Source organism: Meles meles, chromosome 18 (genome assembly GCF_922984935.1).
Source record: "Meles meles chromosome 18, mMelMel3.1 paternal haplotype, whole genome shotgun sequence".
Taxonomy (NCBI): Eukaryota; Metazoa; Chordata; class Mammalia; order Carnivora; family Mustelidae; genus Meles; species Meles meles.
In genome coordinates this window covers 44,196,054-44,215,634 of record NC_060083.1, presented here as the reverse complement: position 1 = coordinate 44,215,634, position 19,581 = coordinate 44,196,054, and the positions used below count along the sequence as shown (strand labels likewise).

Genomic DNA, 19,581 nt, shown 5'->3' with positions numbered 1-19,581 from the left:
TGCTTTTGTAGTGAAAAAGTCCCATGGCTGGTCTCACGTGGGTCCTTCTTGCTGCTGCACTGGTTCCCTCTGGGAGATGATGGAGATCAAAGACCATCATTACACCTTTGGAGATTTGCAAACAGCTTCTGCCCACCTTGAAACCATCTTCCTTGTCTCCCATCTTCCAGCCTCTTTCCCCCACTTTAATGGCAGCAGAGAGAAGGAGGGTTAAATCAAGACTACAGGAAGAGGGGCGCCTGGGTGGCTCAGCGGATTGAGCCGCTGCCTTCAGCTCAGGTCATGATCTCAGGGTCCTGGGATCGAGCCCCGCATCGGGCTCTCTGCTCCGCGGGGAGCCTGCTTCCTCCTCTCTCTCTGCCTGCCTCTCTGCCTACTTGTGATCTCTCTCTGTCAAATAAATAAATAAAATCTTAAAAAAAAAAAAAAGACTACAGGAAGAGAGGGGCACCTGGGTGGCTCAGTGGGTTAAGCCGCTGCCTTCGGCTCAGGTCATGATCTCAGGGTCCTGGGATCGAGTCCCGCATCGAGCTCTCTGCTCAGCAGGGAGCCTGCTTCTCTCTCTCTCTGCCTGCCTCTCTGTCTACTTGTGATCTCTCTCTGTCAAATAAGTAAGTAAAATCTTTAAAAAAAAAAAGACTACAGGAAGAGAGAAATTGCTCTCCAACACACTCACTCTGTACCAAAAACATGTGTGATTATATTAAATTCTCGCAACCGCATGAGGCGAAAATTATTAGCTCCATTTTACAGATAAGGAAAGTGAAGCTTGAAGAGGCTAAGTCACACAATCAGTGAGTAGCAGAACTGGCATTTTACCCTATGTACTCCAAAGCTCTTTTCATCCATTCAGCTGCACTCAGAGGCAAAAGTCGCCAGGGTGCACTATCCAAAATGAGACACGATGGAGGGTTAAGCCACTCTAGAAGTTGAGTTCTCAGCCTTCCTGCCGATCCTCCACCAACAAAACCAGTCTTTTTAACCCTTGCTGTCACATACTGGAGCGCAGAAAACGGGTGCTGCGAAATATCTCAACTCCAGCAGGCGGCACTGTAATCCAAACACCATTTCCAGCGTGGGCGGCGCGCGGGGAAACCCGCGGGGCGGAGCCACAAAGGAGTCGCCCGGGAACCACTCGTGGGGGCGTGGCCACCCCGGGAGGAGGGCGTGCCTGCCACCTAAGCCCCGCCCTGCCTCTTGGGTCTAGGCTCCAGGTGGGCGTGTCCCGAATTCTCTCTGGGAGAGACACGCGTGGGCCGCTCCCCTCTGGGAGGAGGGCAGTGGAGAAGGGTGAGGGTGTCGCTGGCGGCCCCTCCCCGTGCGGGCCACGTGGCGGGAGCGGGCCGAGCCCGGGGGAAAGAACTTGGCCCGTGGGGAGGTGGGGGGACCGAGGCGGCGCCAAGCTGAGCCGAGAGCTGCGGGGTTCAGAGCAGACAGGCAGCGGCTGCGGCGGCGCCGAGAGGAGGGGAGGAGGCAGGCGGGCGCATGGGGCGCCCCGGCCCCGCCGGCAGCGCGCCTCCTCCCGCCCCGCCGCGCTGAACGCCCCCCAGCGCCGCGCCTCTAACCCCAGCCCCGAGGCCATGCCGGTCATGAAGGGGTTGCTGGCCCCGCAAAACACCTTTCTGGACACCATCGCCACCCGCTTCGACGGCACGCGTGAGTGGGGAGAGGCTAGGGCTGGGTGTTCGAGCTGGGGCCAAGTCACCTTCGGCACGGGCGCGGGTCTACTGGATGTGTTGAGACCAGAGGCGGCGAGAGTGGAGTTGACGGTCTAGGAACTCCCGAAGCCGCGGGAAAGGAACAGGACTGGGAGTGCACTGCGAAGGGGGGCGGGGAAAGGGCTAAGAGTGCAGGGGGCTAAGGTTGGGGGTGTGACTGGAGTCAGGAAAGGCTCTTTGTGCCGCAAAAAAAGGAGAGGCCTTGTCAGCTGCCCGCTCCCGGGCAGAGTTCTGCTGGGGGAGTGTGTGGGTATCTGAAACGCAGAGGTGGAACGAAGTGGTCAGGCGCTCTGGAGTCTACTTCCAGAAGGCTCCAGCATCTCCTTCCCTCAGGAAAAAAAAAAAGAAAAGGAAAAAAAGAAAGAGAAAAGATCAGACTTCAGCAGCACCTAGCTTGGATTAAGGTCACGCGCCCCCAAATCTTGGCGCGTCTGAGTCTGAGGGAGGTGAGGCAGGCGGAAGGGGGTGGTCCGTGTGACGGAGGGAACTCTGCTTGCCCACCCCCAGTTTGGATTCCAGGTTCAGCACCTTGGACAGCCACACTCCTCGCTCCCAGTCTCTTCTCCCGCCTTTCCCTTTCCCTACTTTGGAGCAGAGCAATCTCCCTTTGCCCCCTTCGGGCGCCCTGGTCAGTATCTGGAAAGTCGGGGGAGCGATACCCGCGGGCGGAAATCGAGCCGCCCGGGCCCTAGCCGCCTCCCCTCCCAACCCCCCACAGACACCTCCCTTGTTTCCATAGCTCCCATCACCGGGGCAACGGGCCCTGGGATGGAAGAAGGAGGCTGCTGCCCAGGGCCCAGAGCCTCCCAGGCACCTTCAGTCCCCACCAGCCTCTCCACTCCTACACACTCACCCCCTTAGCATCCAGCACTGGTTGTGTCTCAGACCCCTTCCCTCAGCTGAGATTCTGCCCCTTGATGGCACACAGAGTCTGGCTTCCACCTATTGGAGCCAGAGGAAGCCAGCTCAGGTTCTGGTCCTAGGGTTGCTGGACTAAAAACTTCCTTGCTCAATATGCTGTCAGACTTTGAGCACTGGGACAGACCCCCTGAAATTACCTAAAGAGATGCTAAAAAGAGGACCTTTCCTGGAAGGCAGGGAATAAGGACACTACTCATCACTGTCTCCCTCCCCCACCAAAGGAGATTCGTGAGTTTGGATAATCTCCGTCTTCTGGTTTCCTATCAATAAAATGGGTATGATATCACCAGAATCCGTGCCCTGTCTACTTTCTAATAGGAGGACAGGATAGCGCCTATGAATGTGTTTTGGAAGCTGTGGGAACGTGGGGGAGTCATTTTACCTTCTCAGCACTTAGTATATGCTAGGATTTGTTCTCCCTAGGTAACTAATGTAACGTTCACAACAGCCATATAGGGAAGATATATTATGTCCCACTTTGCAGATAAGAAAGTTGAGGCACAGAAGGGTTCATTAACCAGTGTCCTAGGTTACAGTCGGAAAGTGGCAGAGGTGTCATGCTGGAGCCCATGCCCAGCTCCCTTGTAATAGCTCACCAGCTTGAAGGGAGAGGAAAGGACAGTGTGACCTTCAACCTCCCCAGTAGTCCCTGTCCTGGTTCCAAGCCATCCTTAAGTCCTTGTCCTTTTCCTCTATCTCTTTTTACTCTCATTTCAGAATATCCCCAAGGGGATCCAGGAATCACAAGGAAGTCTGGGAAACTTCTGGCTCTGTGACCTCTGACCACAACTTGGGGGAGGTACTACTCACCTTGAAGCTAAGGTCCCCTCCTGGCCTTGACCTAACCTTGACCTCTTCTTCTCACAGACAGCAACTTCCTGCTGGCCAACGCACAGGGCCCACGGGGCTTTCCCATTGTCTACTGCTCTGACGGATTCTGCGAGCTCACAGGCTACGGCCGCACTGAGGTCATGCAGAAAACCTGCAGCTGCCGTTTCCTCTATGGTCCAGAGACTAGTGAGCCAGCCCTGCAGAGGCTGCAGAAGGCCCTGGAGGGCCATCAAGAGCACCGGGCTGAAATCTGCTTCTACCGAAAGGATGGTAAGGCGTCGTGACCCGCCCTGCAGGCCTGCGCAGATCCTGGGCCATACACAGAGTCCATTTTGCACAGTGGAAGACTGGATGCTGGCCCCATACTGTCACAAGCTGACTATGTGACCCTGAGTGCCTCCCTGGTCCTCCCTAGGCCTTGCTTCTCCCATCGGGAAGGGAAGGAGTCTGACATAATCTCTGGGGTTCTTTCCATCTGTAAACCTTTGCCAAGCCCTTTGATCATGCCAAGGAACCTTGGGTGATCAAGGGGAAGGGGTGCCATGGACTGCTCCCCCTCCCCCTCCATCTCTCCACATCTACAGGCTCAGCCTTTTGGTGCCTCTTGGACATGATGCCAATCAAGAATGAGATGGGAGAAGTCGTGCTTTTCCTCTTTTCCTTCAAGGACATCACTCAGAGTGGAGGCCCAGGACTTGGCTCCCCAGGAGGTCATGGGGACAGTAATCATGGTAACTGCAGGTCTGGGAAGGAGGCATGAATGGTCAGAGGTCTTTGCTGAGGGTCACATAAGACGTCTCCCTATCTGGTTTCATGGGAAGTGCCCCCACTTATCTCTGCACCCTTCTTTCCAACAGAAAACTCCCTTGGCAGGAGGGGAGCTGGCTCGAGACTTCGATCTGCCAGGAGGCAAAGCCGCACGGTCCTACACCGCCTGGCTGGCCACTTTGGCCGCCGGCGCCAGGGAGGCATGAAAACCAATAATGTGAGTCCCAACATCTCCATCCCAACATCTCCCAGCTGTGATTCTGAGGCATCCTTGCTAATGTCTCCCTGTTTCTCTGATATCCCTCCAGTAGGCTTATTCCTCTGTCCACGCATTTCTCATGTACGTCTTTCTGCTGTGTCCCATGTGTCCTCACAACTTCCAACCCCATCTCCCTCGCTTCCTTATGATTGACATTACTTTACTCTGACGATGTCATAAGGGCAGGGATCTAGGATCAAATATATTAGCTACCTCTGAGTGACAGTGTTATTTCATGATGGGGGTGAAATCACAAATTGTGATTCTAGGGAGAGAGCCCCCATTGGGGTCCTGGTATCTAGCCCTAGGACCCTGATAAAGCCACGGGATCGATTCTCCAACCCTCTGTGTAGTTTGTGGGGGCAACAGGGGATGGGATGTGCTGTGTCAGCCTCCATTCATCTCTGGGATATCCTTATCCCCCACAGGGACCCTAGATTCCAAGTGAAACTTGAGGGAGAAGTTAATGACCCCTAGGGAGGCCTAAAGCATGTGTTTGACTTGTCATAATCTCCTTCTCAAGCATGGTGAAGGTTAAGCCTTATAAATACCCCCCACAAAACATGATTGATCCAAAGGGGGCCCAAGCAGTAGGTTGGCAGAGGAAGGAAGTGTCAGGTGCTGGCCCCTGAACCCCTCTCCCACACCTTCTATCTCCTCTCGTGATCATGCCTGGAGCACCCACTCCCCCCTTCCCCCTCCCCTGCCTCTTCCTTCCCTAAGCTTTGGCTCCCCTTTCCCTTAAATGTCCCCAACTACCACCCCTCTCCCCCTAGAACGTGTTTGAGCCAAAGCCATCAGTGCCCGAGTACAAGGTGGCCTCCGTGGGGGGGTCCCGCTGCCTCCTCCTCCACTACAGCGTCCCCAAGGCCGTGTGGGATGGCCTCATCCTCCTTGCCACCTTCTACGTCGCGATCACCGTCCCCTACAATGTCTGCTTCTTGGGTGACGACGACACCCCCATCACTTCCCGACACACCCTTGTCAGCGACATCGCCGTGGAGATGCTCTTCATCCTGGGTCAGATCCTCTGCCCTGCATACCCTGGCGGGTGGGCTGGGGAACCCACTCATCTAAGCTTTGCTCCATCCTGAGCCTGCAGGACCCTGGTATTCAGAGCCCAACCTCTTCTGGGTCTTTAAGTCCTAATGGTCCATACGCCCTGAGCCCCGACCCCTTCAGCCTTTAGACCACTCCTCCCTGAAGTGCAGCCAGAAGCCCAATCTGCCTTCCCCATATCTGCCTCCAACTCCATTCTGGGTCTCAAGCTTATTCCCCGCTTACTCAAAGCCCCTTAGTAACAGCCTCTTGCACCCCCAGATATCATCCTGAACTTCCGCACCACCTATGTGTCCCAGTCCGGCCAGGTGGTCTCTGCTCCTCGTTCCATTGGTCTTCACTACCTGGCCACCTGGTTCTTTGTTGACCTTATTGCTGCTCTGCCATTTGACCTGCTTTATGTCTTCAACATCACCGTGGTGAGTGACCCCTGTCCCACCCTGCAGCCTAGCCTCCCAAATTCAGCACAGCGTCTCCCACTAAGGGACCAACTCCAACCAAGACTCAGCCCTACCCATCCGTCCAGCTGCAAAAAGTTGTCAGGCACCTGCTGCGGGCCAAGCCCCATGCTAGCTGCTCAGAAGGAGCTGGGAGGGTCTGTGCTCTTGGGGAGCTCAGCTCACAATCACTGAGGGAAGCTGAGACAAATGAAAAGCTAACTAGGGCTACCAGGGCGGCGTTGGTCTGATGCCAAATGAGTGGTACTTTTCACATTTTTATTTAACAAACAACTGATGAGCATTTAGCTGTCTGCAAAGCACTGTGTGGAGCATGGTCACTGTGCGGAAAAGGGACAAGGATTCAGCCTCCAGGCAGCTAAGCTGGTGAGGGGGCAGGACTGTTGGAGGGGACAGCAGGAACAGAAGAGGTGAATGGAGAGGAAGACGCGGCCCAGGTATTGCTGGGGGCTGGGCATGGAGCTAGCTGATGTTGGAGTTCCAGGCAGGAAAGTGGGCATGCGTGAAAGTGATCTGATGCTTTGAAATCTAGCCAGCACCTGGGAGTCCAAAGCACTCCAGCTGGAAAAAAGGCTCAGGTGATCTGGGAAGGGTTCCTGCGGGAGATAGATCAGGGCTAGACCCCAGACAGAGAGCAGGATTTGGCTGGCAGGGGATGGGGAGAGAGCATCTGGGGGGAACATAGTAAGCCAAGACAAGGAGGTAGAGGCTGTGGGGTGGGTTTGGAGGCAGAAAGTGCCAGGACCTGGGTCCTCCCATCTCCCCGGGGACTGCCTGGAGGTACCCTGGGTGGTCAACTCCGCACTCAGCCGGCAGATCGTAGGTGCTCTCAAGTCCAGGGTGAGGGAGTCCCACCCTGTGTCCCCAGACTCCCTTGGCTGTTGGGTGGGGAGGTGGAAAGCAGTTTCCCTGTGCGCTCCTCTCTCTGCCACACTCAGCTATAGCAGGAAACCACCTACACGCAGCCGGATTTAACTAGCCGCCAACGGGCTGTGGGCCTCTTCTCCTGGCTGTGTACACGTGTGTGCACGCTCCCACACACGTGCATGTGTGTGTGTCTGCCCTGGGACTCCGGCCACTCGGAGCAGAGCAGCCCACCCCTCCCTGGGAGCGCACTCTCCCATCTCATGCCCACCAGGCTGTGTCAGCAGGCAGACAACTGTCCCTGGGGAGTGGGAGAGCGGCAGATGGGCTCCTGTCCCTCTTCCCCGGCAGTCCCCCTCCTCTGGTACCTTCAGGAACACTTTTCATGTACTAAGTCCTTTCTCGCACATCATCTCATAGGTGTCTCCCAGTAACCCCTCAGGGCAGATTCTCTTTTTCAGAGGTAGACACAAAGGCTCAAAGAGGTTAAGCAGTTTGCCACAGGTCACACAGCTAGCCGTAGTGGGCAGGAGACTGGAACCAGGTCTCCAGACTCCTAGTCTATTCCTAATTCCATGACACTGCCCTGCTTCCCAGGAACACAAGGCCCCCGACTGGATGATGTAGCATAAGGGGAGATCAGGAGCAGTGCTGGGCTGGGGGGAGATAGGGCGAAGAGAAAGGATGAGTGGGCAGAGCTGTGGACTGGAAGGAGCTGGGCCTGGGACACAAGGAAAAGGAGACAAGGGCCCCAGGAGAGTGAGGCGCAGGGCCAGGTGATTAGATGCAGCCCTGAAGGATTCAAGTCTGGAGGCAGAAGCTCTGGGAGCTGGGGGCAGGCGTTAAGCCCTGGAGACGGTCCATGTGGGGGAAGCAGGGCCACCTCCTTCCCAGCTCCTTCACCTAAAATTAGAGAAAAGGACAGGAGGTGGCTCAGGAGCCGGGTAGGGCCAAGACTACGGGGGACGTTGCTAGAGGCTTCTGGAAGGGCCTTCATACTAAGTTCCCCAGGTGCTGCCCTAGAGCCCCCAGCCCTTGCTTCCAAGTTGCCCCCACCCAGAGTACCTGCTCCTCATCTCTATAATTTGGAGGGCTAATTGAAGCATGAAAGACCACAGTGAAAACAGTCATAGTGGTAATATTGGTAACACTTACAAGCTGCTTACTAGTGCCACGAGTAATCACCCCCCGACCCAGCCCCACAAGGGCTAAGACCTCAAAGCCCAAAGCCGAGGCTCCCTCAATTCCTGGTCTCCTTTCCTCAACATTCCAGCATGCCCCTCTCATCTGCAGCTGACCCAGCCTGGGAACAGCCCCTAACCTTCCCCGGTCCCCAGGCCCCTGCCTGTTCCCACTTGCTTCTCTGTGTCTCGAGGGATGGCTCCCTTCACAGATGCTGGCATCGCCGACAACCAGCTCTTGTCCACAGCTGACTGCGCCCAGGACTCCGGGGGTGTCCAGCAGGGCCCAGAGCTCATTCCCTACCTCTGACCAGGACTTGCTTTTTCACCAGCCCATGCACGGTGCTAGAGGCAGCACAGCACAAAATGGACTTGGGTAGCCGCTCAGACGGCAGTCCCAGCTCCATCATTTCCTGTATGACCTTAAACAAATCACTAGCTTCTCTGAGCCTTAGTTTACTCATCTGCAAACTGGGAACGATAATTGAACTGAACTGCTGATAATTGAACTGAAGGCACGAGTTTTTCACGAGGATTATAAATGCTTAGCCCAGTGCCTGACACATACAGCAAGTACTTATATAAGTACGCACATAGTTATGTATTAGCCTTTATGAGCGTTAGTAGTACTCTCTCCCCGCTGCATTCCCTGGCCACTTTCTCAGGACAGCAGGGCCGTTTTTCCTGCGGCAGCTTCCCCTGGCTCCAGGGCATCTGGTGACAAGGCGCTGGGAGGGGCCGTGGGGGCTCTGAGGAGGTGTGCCTGCTGACAGCCTCCCCCGCCACACTCCCGCAGACTTCGCTGGTGCACCTGCTGAAGACCGTGCGGCTGCTGCGGCTGCTGCGGCTGCTGCAGAAGCTGGAGCGCTACTCTCAGTGCAGCGCGGTGGTGCTCACACTGCTCATGTCCGTCTTCGCTCTCCTTGCCCACTGGATGGCCTGCGTCTGGTACGTCATCGGGCGCCGGGAGATGGAGGCCAATGACCCGCTGCTTTGGGACATCGGTGAGCCGCCGACCCCAGGCTTCCACGGATACCCATCCACCAGCCCTGTCCACACAGGCCCCCGAGCTGATGCCTCTCCCTGCACCACACTCACCACTCCACAGTCTACTCTCCATGCAACAAACGTGCATTGAGCACCTTCCAGGTCGGGCGTGGAAGTACTGAGTTGAAGACCAAGGGTCTGCCTTGGGCTGACCTCGCAGCCTACCGGCAGGGGAGCCAGACCAGTGACAGGCAATCAAAAGCGTACAGGAACTCAGATGGTGGGGAGGGCGTTTGGGGCAGAGGGAGCAATGCCCTGCCTGGACCCTTTCAGTGTCTCTGCGCTGCCCTCAAAATCAAGTCCACACTCGGTCCGCACCTTGTGCAGCCCTGCAGCCTTCTCTCTCCCCACTTGGCCTCCCCTTCTCCCCTGCGCCCTGTGCCGCAGCCACACTGGCCTCCTTCCAGCACGCAGAGGTACTGCTTTCTCACAATGGCCTTGAACAGTGTTTTCCTCTCTGGAATGCTCTCCCTGTCTTCTTCCCCTAGGTGACTTTTCTAGTCCTTGCAATCACCACTAAAATGCTCTGTCCTAATGGAGCCCTTTAAGAACCATAACGCCCACCCCCGACGAGTCCCCGCCACTGGGTTGGCTCTCCCTAACCCATTATGGCTCCCGGATGCCCTATTCTTCCTTTTTGGTAGCTCACTGCCCACTTGCAATTTATTTCATGCGTCTTTCCCCTCCAGACTGTAAGTTCAACCAGGGCAGGGAGAATGTTTGGCAGGTCAAATGCCAGCACCCTGCACCCAAGGGGTGCTCAGTAAACTATTCGAGAGTCCTCCCTCAAAGGTCAGCAGCTTAGCCCTGCTTACTGCAACTGTAACCAGCTCACTGTGGGGAGTCCCAGGCCCAGGCTGCTCCTCACATTTCCTGTGCCTGTGGGTGCAAACCTCCCCTCGCCTCTGTAAATACTTGCCCAAGGTCAAGCGCAGGCAGCTCAGGGAAAGCCAGCTCTCTGCTGGCCAGGGCAGCTGCTCCTTGCCTCCCTCCACCCCCCAGGCTGGTTGCACGAGCTGGGCAAGCGGCTGGAGGAGCCCTACGTCAATGGCTCGGCCGGCGGCCCGTCGCGGCGCAGCGCCTACATCGCTGCCCTCTACTTCACGCTGAGCAGCCTCACCAGCGTGGGCTTCGGCAACGTGTGCGCCAACACCGACGCCGAGAAGATCTTCTCCATCTGCACCATGCTCATAGGCGGTGAGGCCGGGCCTGCCAAGCCCCGGGGTGGCCCTGCTAAGCCCCGCGTGCAGATGGGGAAACGGGCTCAGAGAAGGCAAGATGTCCACCCACGTCCAGACAGTCGTGCTTTCATTCATTTATAGCCGTTTCCTCAGCATCTACTACATGCTGGCCCCTGGGGTGGGAGGGACGCAGGGGCATGCCACAAAACAGGTGTAGCCTCTTGCGAAGAGGGTGGGAAACCCAAGTCCTGACCTAGTTGGGGGGAGGGGGCAGGAGAGGAGCCTCAGGTCTGGCCCCTCCCTGCCCCCACCCAAGCCCACTGGCTCTCCTGCCCCTCCTTCTCCGGGAACCCAGATCCGTGGAGGGCAGGGTGGTTTTGGGGATGCGGGAGGAGGCTGTGGGGGGCGCGGCGTCCCTCACGGGCTGCCCGCTGCCGCCGCTGCAGCACTGATGCACGCCGTGGTGTTCGGGAACGTGACGGCCATCATCCAGCGCATGTACTCGCGCCGCTCGCTCTACCACAGCCGCATGAAGGACCTCAAGGACTTCATCCGCGTGCACCGCCTGCCGCGGCCGCTCAAGCAGCGCATGCTCGAGTCCTTCCAGACCACGTGGGCCGTCAACAGCGGCATTGACGCCAACGAGGTAGTGCGCCGGGATCCCGCGGTGGGGAAGGAGTGGAGGCAGGCAGGGTCCTGGGAGGCGGGGGGCGGGGAGGGTGGCTCGTGGGGGCGCACACCCACCAAATGCACATCCCTCTCCCTTTGCACTAGAAGCACGGGAGCTGAAAGGGAGCTCAGGCCTCAGCTAACACCATCCTTCCCCCCCAACCCCAGCTCGCATTTCCTGAGCACTTGCTTTGGGCCAGCCTCTGTGCGGGACCGGAGAGCTCAGGAATCATGACACTCAGCCCTTGTCCTCAGGGAGACACCGGTTGGGGGAGGGAGGCAGACGGGTAAAAATAATAACAACAACAACACAGTGATTAGGACTCTGCTGGAGGGATGGTGGTTCCAATGAAGGGACATTGTGTCTGGACCCCCACGAGTCAGGGAAGGTGGCACAGAAGAGGGGACGTTGTGAAAGGCAAGAAGGAAATCAGCAGAGGCCATTCCGGGCAGAAAGAGCATTAGGAACCCAGGTCCGGAAACGACACAAAAGAGCAGGGCGAGTTCAGGGAACTGAAAGTGTTTCACTGAGCCTTCCGAACGGGTTTGTGAGTGCTGTGGAGAGAGGAGGGAAACAGGAGTGTATGAGACAGGGCTGGGGAGGCAGGCCCACCCAGCTCATAGGTGGTCTTGAATTTAGATTTTATCCTGCAAAACTTTGAGGCTGGTGAGTGGCCTGGGGCTCTAGGAGGTGTTTCTGGAGACTTGGAGCCGTGGAACCTGGTGATCAGCTGGTGGCAGGAGAGGAGCTCAGAATGAGGCCGAGGTTCCTGATTTGGCCAGAGGGATGTGATGGAGGCATCGCAGGAGGAAGGCTGGATTTCGGGGTGGAAACAACCAGGTTGAGGGTGTGGTGCATGTGGGAGATCCAGGTGGAGGCTGCTCCATAAGCAGGTGAAAACACATGTCTAGACCCGTATGCAGGGCTCCAGGCTCACCAGGAGTAGGGAAGTCATGGAGCTGGTTGCCATGGTGCAGGAAGAATGTGGAAAGTTAGTAGAAGAGCCTGAGGAGGAAATGGAGACAAGAGGGAGAGGTCAGCAAGCCAGAGTGGCCTAGGGGCTCCATAAGATGAGGTTGGATCTGTGAACATTAAGTTTGATTCCCTGAAAGTCGTTGGTAATGTTCAAGGCCTACGGTAACCTTGCATCTTTACAGATGATGATACAGAGGCCCAGAGAGAGCAAATGGATTGCCCAAGCTCCACAGGGATGTAGGACAGAGCTGACTGCTAGTTTCCCGACTCTCCTGGTTGAAAGGTTGACCCACCAGGACTGGTCCTTGTGTGGGGCTGAGCAACCACACAATGAGTGTGTCTACATGTAGTCATGTAGTCATGGGCAGTGGACAGACAGGAAGAGACCTAGTCTCTGCTCCAGAACTTGGGTCGGGAGGTCCACACACAAGCAAAACTGAGGTCTTCCTAAAGGTCAGAAATGGGTCACCTCGAAGCAAAGGGTACATTGGAGCTCTCCCCTGGGAGACAGCTCAGGACATTTGTAGAACTCAAGTAGCAGCCGTAGGGGGATGGCCAGAATGACCTATGCCCCTTATGCAGTTACTGCGTGACTTCCCAGACGAGCTGAGAGCTGACATCGCTATGCACCTGAACCGGGAGATCCTGCAGCTGCCGCTGTTCGGAGCAGCGAGCAGGGGCTGCCTGCGGGCCCTCTCCCTGCACATCAAGACCTCATTCTGCGCCCCAGGCGAGTACCTGTTGCGCCGTGGGGATGCCCTGCAGGCCCACTACTACGTCTGCTCCGGCTCACTCGAGGTGCTTCGAGACAACATGGTGCTGGCCATCCTGGGTGAGGATCCCACCACCACCTATGACCTACCCTAGAACCTTGCCCTAGAGGTCTTGGGTGTGGCTGGGTATCTAGGGACTGGGCTACCCCTAGTGGATATGTGGAATTCCTGCTGAGGAGTCCTCTTTCCTGGTCCCTTCCCCCTGCTACCATCCCCTTTTGACCATACCCTCGGATTCTCCCCTAATCCCATTGGCCATCAACCCATCAACCCTCCCCAGTGACTCTCTCCCAACTCAGTTGGTCCTTTCCCACTGCACCATCTCCCAACTCTACTGACCCTTCTCATTGACCCTCAACTCCATTGACCTTTACCCTTTAACTGACCCCTCCGGCCATTCTTTACTGATCATCCAGTTCCATTGATAACACTGACATCCCGCACTGACTGCCTCCCAACTTCATCCGTCATTCTCTACTGACTTTTTCCCACCTCCATTGGTTATTTCCACCAACCTTATTGATTGATCCGTCTTCGACCACCCTTCAAACACACTGACCATCCGTCAAATCCATTGAGCACCTCCTACTGATATCCTCTTGGTCGCTCTCCCCCAGCTGACTGTCCCCATCCCTTACCCACAGGGAAGGGGGACCTGATTGGGGCAGATATCCCTGAGCCGGGGCAGGAGCCTGGGTCAGGGGCAGGCCCAAGCTACGTGCTGAAGACCAGCGCTGACGTGAAGGCACTGACCTACTGTGGCCTGCAGCAGCTGAGCAGCCGAGGGCTGGCTGAGGTCCTGAGGCTCTATCCTGAGTATGGGGCTGCCTTCCGGGCTGGCCTGCCCCGGGACCTCACCTTCAACCTGCGCCAGGGCTCTGACACCAATGTATGTAGACCCCTTATGGCTTCCATCTCCTCCGAGGTCCCCTCCTTCAGAGCAGACCTCCCCGTGCATCTCCTTCCATCCTGACCATCCTGAGAAAATCCTTTCTCAATCCCAGGCACCCCCTTCCATTGTCCCTTCCATGCTTAACATAGTCCACTCCCACCTGACCCTTCTCCATTGGCCATCACCCAATCCCATGGACCATCTCTCACCGCTTCTACTTCCAACCCCTCCGACCCATCATCTCCTGTTGGCTCCCCTCCCCCGCACCTAGCCTCACTCCAGACTCCTCAGAGGGCCCTCGCTTGGGGAGCAGACCCCTTGTGGGCTCCTCCTCTGTCAAGTCCCTCTCTGAGCTGGGACATCATCCCCCTGGTTTCCTCTTCTGCCCTCACCAGATTCGTCCTGAGCCCATTTGGCTTAGGCTCTGGGGCTTTGTCTTTGCCTGCTTTTCAGATTGACTTTGCCCCTCAGACGTCTCTGAGTTGGAGTTGGAGGGTATCTCTGACTCAGTTCCACAGAAAGGCCCCACATTCTCAGAGCCCACAGCACCGATGGGTAGGACTAGGAAGCGCCGCGCCAGGCAAGGGGGGAGGTGTCAGTCAGCTTGAACCCCCCTGTGTCCCCACAGGGCCTCAGCCGCTTTTCCCGGTCTCCTCGCCTCTCCCAGGTAACACCACCTTCCTGGGTCGGGTTGAGGTTGTGTGGGGAGAGTCTGGGAGCTGGGGGCCCCTTCCCTTGACTCCTTTGCTGCCCGGAGAAGGGAGGGGGATGGGGAGCGGCATCTGCCAGTGAAGGCAGTTGCTTAATGAAGGGGCCTATTGTTCACTGTCCTCACACCAGCTGCCCTCTGCCCGCAGCCCCGCTCGGAAAGCCTTGGCTCCTCCTCAGACAAGACCCTGCCATCCGTCACAGAGGCTGAGACCGGGGTGGAGTCTGGAGGTGGTTCTAGGCCCCGCCGGCCCCTCCTGCTGCCCAACCTCAGCCCAGCACGACCCCGGGGCTCCCTGGTCAGCCTCTTGGGCGAGGAGCTGCCCCCATTCTCAACCCTTGTCTCCTCCCCTTCCCTGTCCCCAACCCCTTCCCCTGCCTTGGCTGGCCGGGGCCACAGCCCCTCCCCTCATGGCCCCGCCAGGGGCTCTGCTGCTTGGAAGCTCCCTCAGCTTCTCATTCCCCCACTGGGAACCTTTGGACCTCCGGACCTCAGTCCCCGGTGAGACGCCAGCCTCCCCTGCCTTCCCCATACCCCTGCTGGCTTCCAGAACCTTCTCTGGGCTCTGTCCCCAGCATTCCAACCAGTGCTTGTCCAGTGCTCGTCCTGTCTCGGCCCCATCTGTCCATCCGCCCTTCCTGATCCACCACACTTGCAACTCCACCCTTTTTGACCGCGGCTCCTCTCCAGCTCCCTGGCACCGCTGTCCCCGGTTACCCTCTGCCTGCTCTGCTCTGGCCCTTGCCCTCTCCCCCATGGGACTGATGATCACTGCCCCCCATCCCAGGATAGTGGATGGCATCGAGGACTCTGGCAGCACAGCAGAGGCCCCCACATTCCGGTTCAGCAGGAGGTCTGAGCACCCTAGGCCCTGCTCACAGGCCCCTCCTTCAGGTAAGGACCAGCCATAGACTTCACGTCTCAGTCACCTCTTCATCCGCCATCCACCCATCCCTTCATCCAGCCATTCCACACGTAGTAAGGGTCGACCATGTGCTGGGCTCTGTGCTGGGCTCTGTGCTGGGCATACACAGATCAGCTGGACTTGGCCTACATCCTTAGTGAGCTCCCAGTCCAGTGGGGGACACAACCTTCTCCTCGGATAAACAATTCCAGAGCAGGTTGTTAAGTACCATGACTGAGGCAAGAGCAAGGCTCTGAGGTGGGAGAAAAGGGCACGACTAACCCTCCTTCTTAGAGAAGGGGACGCTTGTGGTGGGTCTTAAAGTTTGGATGGGTGTTTGAGAGGCGGAGCAAGGCCGTTCCTGGAAGGCCTAAAGGCCGGAGAGAAGAGAAGAGCATATCGTGTTTAGGTGCTAAATAGAAGCTTCTGGGTATAAAGCTGGGGCAGGGGTGGGGGAAGGCTAGGGAAGTTATAGGGCCTTAAACCAGCCTGAAGAGTCTGGATTTTCCATCATCCTGAGCCCAGAGCTCGCTCTTCCCTTGTTCTCTGCCCGCCCAGCCCAGGCTATAGACTCCTCTGTTTCCCACACTCACCCTGTATGCCTTTACCCTTTTCTGCCTGCAGGGACCAGGCCCAGCCAGGAACTGGCCACGGAGGCTGAGGAGATGAAGGAAAAGGTCTGCAGGCTGAACCAGGAGGTGGGTTGGGGCTGGCTCCTCCCCTCTGACCTCGGAAAATATCATCTTGGATGATTTGCCTCATAGAAGAGCGTTTCAGTGTTTAGACCCAGAGTCCTGAGATCACATATTCACACTAGCTGGGTGACCTTGGGCAAGTCCCACAGCGACCCTGAACTTCAATTTCCTTGTCAAAAAATGGGGAGAAGAACATGTTTTTGCCAGAGTGGTTGAGGATGAAATAAGAGCGGACCTGTGCCCGGCTAGTTCCTGGTCCACTGTAAGCCCTCACTGACCACTGCTTCCCTTTTTTCCCAGCTGCTTCAGGCCTTCCCTCCTTGACGACCTTGGCATTCTCTCCTTTAGGGACCTGCCCTCTACCAAGTCCCTTTCCTACTCCAGCCCTGGGAAGTGGATGCTCAGCAAACCTAGGGGGCAGAGGACGGGGAGGCAGAGAGGCCTTCAGCCCTGGGAGAGCTGGATCTTAATGTCTGAACCCTGGTCAGGAAGAGCCCAGATCTTGTACAGCAAGGCTCTGCCTCTGCCTGCTCCCTGGGGATCTCTGAGCTGTCACCAGGGCACTGCCGGGCCCAGCCCTTTGGGAGCGGGCCTTCCCTGGGTTCTGGTAAACATCGCAGGCATCCCAGGAGGGCAGCCCCTGGGCTGGGCGGGCCCTGGGGTTGGGGGCGGGACCAGGGTCTGGTTCGGCCACCTGGAAGGCCAGTCCTGCTTGGGTCACAGTAGTTCCCACACTTGAGTGTCTGTCAGCACTCGTAAGATGTGGACTCCTGCGCCCTACCCAATTCTGGGTATCTGGGGTAGGGCCCAGGAATCTGCATTTTGACAAGTTTCTCAGTTGATTCTGTACTCCCTGAAATTTGCAAAGCACTGAATAGACACACTTGGGCGTGTGTGCTGGGATAGCCTGAGACTAAGCTTGTGTCTGTCACCTGCAGCTTTGTGGCCTCTTCGAGGCCCGTTTTTCTGCCTCTTGTTGGGGGTTGGGGGGGGCGGTTGTTGCAATAGCCACGGTTCCAAATCCTGGAAAGCATCTGAGTGTCTTCATCTCGACAAAGAGAACCCCTGCCCTGCCTTTTTCTTGGGGTGGCTGTGAACAGAAGTGGCTGGGAAAGTTTTGGAGACTGTAGGGGGTGTGTATCTAGGAGGGTGGTGGTTGCTGTGACACCTGGGGAACCTCTGGTTATGTTCCAACAGATCTCTCGTCTCAACCAGGAAGTGTCTCAGCTGAGCCGGGAGCTTCGACACATCATGGGCCTACTACAGGCCAGGCTGGGTCCCCCAGGCCACCCGGTAGCCTCAGCTCGGCCCCCAGACCCTCCTGGTTCCCAGCCGAGGCCTCCGTGCCTCTCTCCATGTCTATCTGGACCACCGCCTAGCCTCCAGGATACTACTCTCGCTGAGGTCCACCGCCCAGCCAGTGCGGGGACAGCAGAGATGGGAGCCACCCTTCCCAACCTGAGACCCTCCGCGCTGTCCCCCTACCCCTCAGAGCCTGAGTCTCTGGGACCCTCCCCCGTGCCAGAGGCCTCACCTCTGACCCCACGCCTCATGCGACAGAGCTTTCGGTCCAGGCCAGACGCGTTCCACTGACCCAGGCCCTAGGCCCAGGCCTGTCTGGGGTGGGCACTACTGCCTGCCCTCCAGGGAGGGGCTGGGCCCCTTGGCCTCCTGCCTCGGGTCAGCAGCCACCAGCTGGTCTGGTTGGCTCTGCATTCTCTGGACTTTTTTACAAAGCCTGGTCACTTCTGACCCTGTTCCCTTTTCCAAACCTTCCCCTGTCCTTCCCCTCTGTGAGGGGAGCCACCTGAGGCTGTGGAACCCAACAGGCATGAGACGGAATGCAGTGCCGATTAGGCCAGCAGATGACATGTCCTGCTTTCTCCCCAGGACCTGGAGGCAGGTAGATATGGGGGAGCATCTGGGGCTGAGGGAGGGTCCCCGATCCAGTGCAGGAAGTGAAGGCTGAGGCAAGAGCCGGCAGGATCTTGGTGTCTAAGGCAAGAGGGACAGATTGCAGATTTCACTGCAGAGATAGCTTTGTGATATCAGAAGGCCTTCTGTCCCAGCCCCCCAGTCCCCTGGGCCCTGCTGGAGACCTTGGAAGCAATGTCACCTTGAGAGGGATAGGTCTAGACGGCCAGCATCTGAGCAACCCAAGACTCCTTAGACCTCCCACTAGCAGCCAAGGCTAGAGGGACGCACCTCATCCCTCAGCCCACACAGGAAACAAACGATGACCCCCAGACACGTATTCTTCAGTTCTCGTTGATTATTACTTTCTTTTATAATATGAATGAGTTGCTGGCACTAAAAATCAGGAGAGTTCACATAAATATCCGGATAGCCCAGCTTCTCTAAAAAAACATGGGGAGTTCTGGCAGTCCTGGGCCAACATTCCACCTGGCAACAATCAACGTGGTGTTGAGTGGCCACCATCGTCTTGAGATGGGGCCACTTGAGGTCATCTCCTGACACCGAACTAGCTTCCCTCATTTGAATTCTTTGGTCTGTGTAGGTATATTTGGGTTTGCAGTTCCTGCCTTAGAGTTTCCTTCCAGGTTCCTCTGCTCCAGCGGGAGCTTTATGGGCCCAGCAGTGTCTGTTTCTGCGCCTGGGCCTGTCAACATCTCTGTTTCTGTCTTTCTGCAGGCTGTCACTGAAGGTGGTCTCTTCTGTTGCCAGTAACTTCAAACAGTCCCCACAGCACTCTCTATCCCTCCGCCTGCACCAGAGCTCAGCCAAGCCTGTTCTTCCCACATCCAACATGGTCTTGCTCAGGACCCTGACTTCTCACACACCCACCCTGGTCTCCAACTCTCCTTTACCACCCAACCGGGGCTCACTTTTGGATAGGAAATAAATGCTTTATTTTTGTAGTTGTTGGCTGTGGATGTTTCTGGGGGTTGGTCTGAGAGCCTCAGGGCTTTGGAGGAGCCTACAGGGCAGTCACTCCCCACCACACCCCAGGGCCCAGTTGCTGTCTCTAGGAAGGGCAAAGGCGCCAAGCAATCCACTTGGCACCACATTCGCGCCACCAGAGGCCCCAGGGGTGAGGCAGAAACCTTAATGAGTCACTATGGGCCGTTTACACCCCCTCCTCCCTCTACCCATCACAGTCTCAGATTCAGATGCAGTATGTGAGAGGGACAGAGTCCCAGCTCAGGCCCGCCTCCAGCCCTGGAAAAGGAGCCCATGGGACTCCCCATGGATCCGGTATAATTGATCCTCTACCTGAGGCAGGATAGGTACAGCAGGGGCTGGGGGAAAAGCTTGTCACCAGCTCAGAACCTGCCAGGAATTCCACTCTGCCTTCCTCTCCTTTGCTCTCCTAAGCCTTTCTTCCATCTTAGCTTTCACTTCTCAGATGATCACTGCAGGGGTGCAGGGGTGGGGAGATGCGGGTTACCGATATTGTTAGAAAGAAGCACCCTGGTGACCAGATGGGTCCAGGTGTGGGCAGTTTTATGGCAGGCTGTCCCAGACAGGTTGATTCTCCAGCTCAGGCTCCAAGTAGGACTGGTGTTAGCTAGTGTCACAGGAACAACGCCAACAGCACTGAGGCCCTGAGCTTTGATTCCATACAGATTTTGAGGAGTGTTCCTGGGAGTGGGATGCGGAAGCAGAGGAGATAACCGGCCTGTGTTGGGGGATGGGGGTGGGCGGAGACAGAAGT

The 19,581-nt window shown here is 57.0% G+C and overlaps 1 protein-coding gene across 2 annotated transcripts; it reads left to right on the top strand.

Annotated features, from left to right (window-relative positions):
* The first annotated feature begins 1,349 nt into the window (after nucleotides 1-1,349).
* KCNH4 (potassium voltage-gated channel subfamily H member 4) lies at nucleotides 1,350-18,884 on the top strand. Of its 2 annotated transcripts, XM_045985921.1 has the most exons (17): nucleotides 1,350-1,656; nucleotides 3,507-3,740; nucleotides 4,055-4,201; nucleotides 4,328-4,455; nucleotides 5,274-5,517; nucleotides 5,818-5,975; nucleotides 8,856-9,063; nucleotides 10,109-10,303; nucleotides 10,734-10,933; nucleotides 12,515-12,764; nucleotides 13,350-13,594; nucleotides 14,226-14,264; nucleotides 14,455-14,807; nucleotides 15,094-15,200; nucleotides 15,835-15,908; nucleotides 17,103-17,808; nucleotides 18,558-18,884. In XM_045985921.1, the coding sequence occupies exons 1-16, from the start codon at nucleotides 1,581-1,583 to the stop codon at nucleotides 17,496-17,498; spliced, it is 3,054 nt and encodes a 1,017-aa protein (XP_045841877.1). In that variant the 5' UTR covers nucleotides 1,350-1,580; the 3' UTR covers nucleotides 17,499-17,808; nucleotides 18,558-18,884. The 2 variants fall into 2 exon arrangements, with proteins under 2 accessions (XP_045841877.1, XP_045841878.1); XM_045985922.1 differs by lacking the exons at nucleotides 15,094-15,200; nucleotides 15,835-15,908; nucleotides 17,103-17,808; nucleotides 18,558-18,884 and having other exon boundaries at nucleotides 14,051-14,264; nucleotides 14,455-14,634.
* The last annotated feature ends 697 nt before the right edge of the window (nucleotides 18,885-19,581 follow it).

What these genes read in the sequence shown, in the direction of transcription:
- KCNH4 (XM_045985921.1), top strand. Translation starts at nt 1,581, where the DNA reads ATGCCGGTCATGAAGGGGTTGCTGGCCCCGCAAAACACCTTTCTGGAC. An exon ending in CTGCTTCTACCGAAAGGATG is followed by an intron (nt 3,741 to 4,054) that starts GTAAGGCGTCGT and finishes CCACATCTACAG; the next exon opens with GCTCAGCCTTTTGGTGCCTC. An exon ending in GCCAGGGCTCTGACACCAAT is followed by an intron (nt 13,595 to 14,225) that starts GTATGTAGACCC and finishes GTGTCCCCACAG; the next exon opens with GGCCTCAGCCGCTTTTCCCG.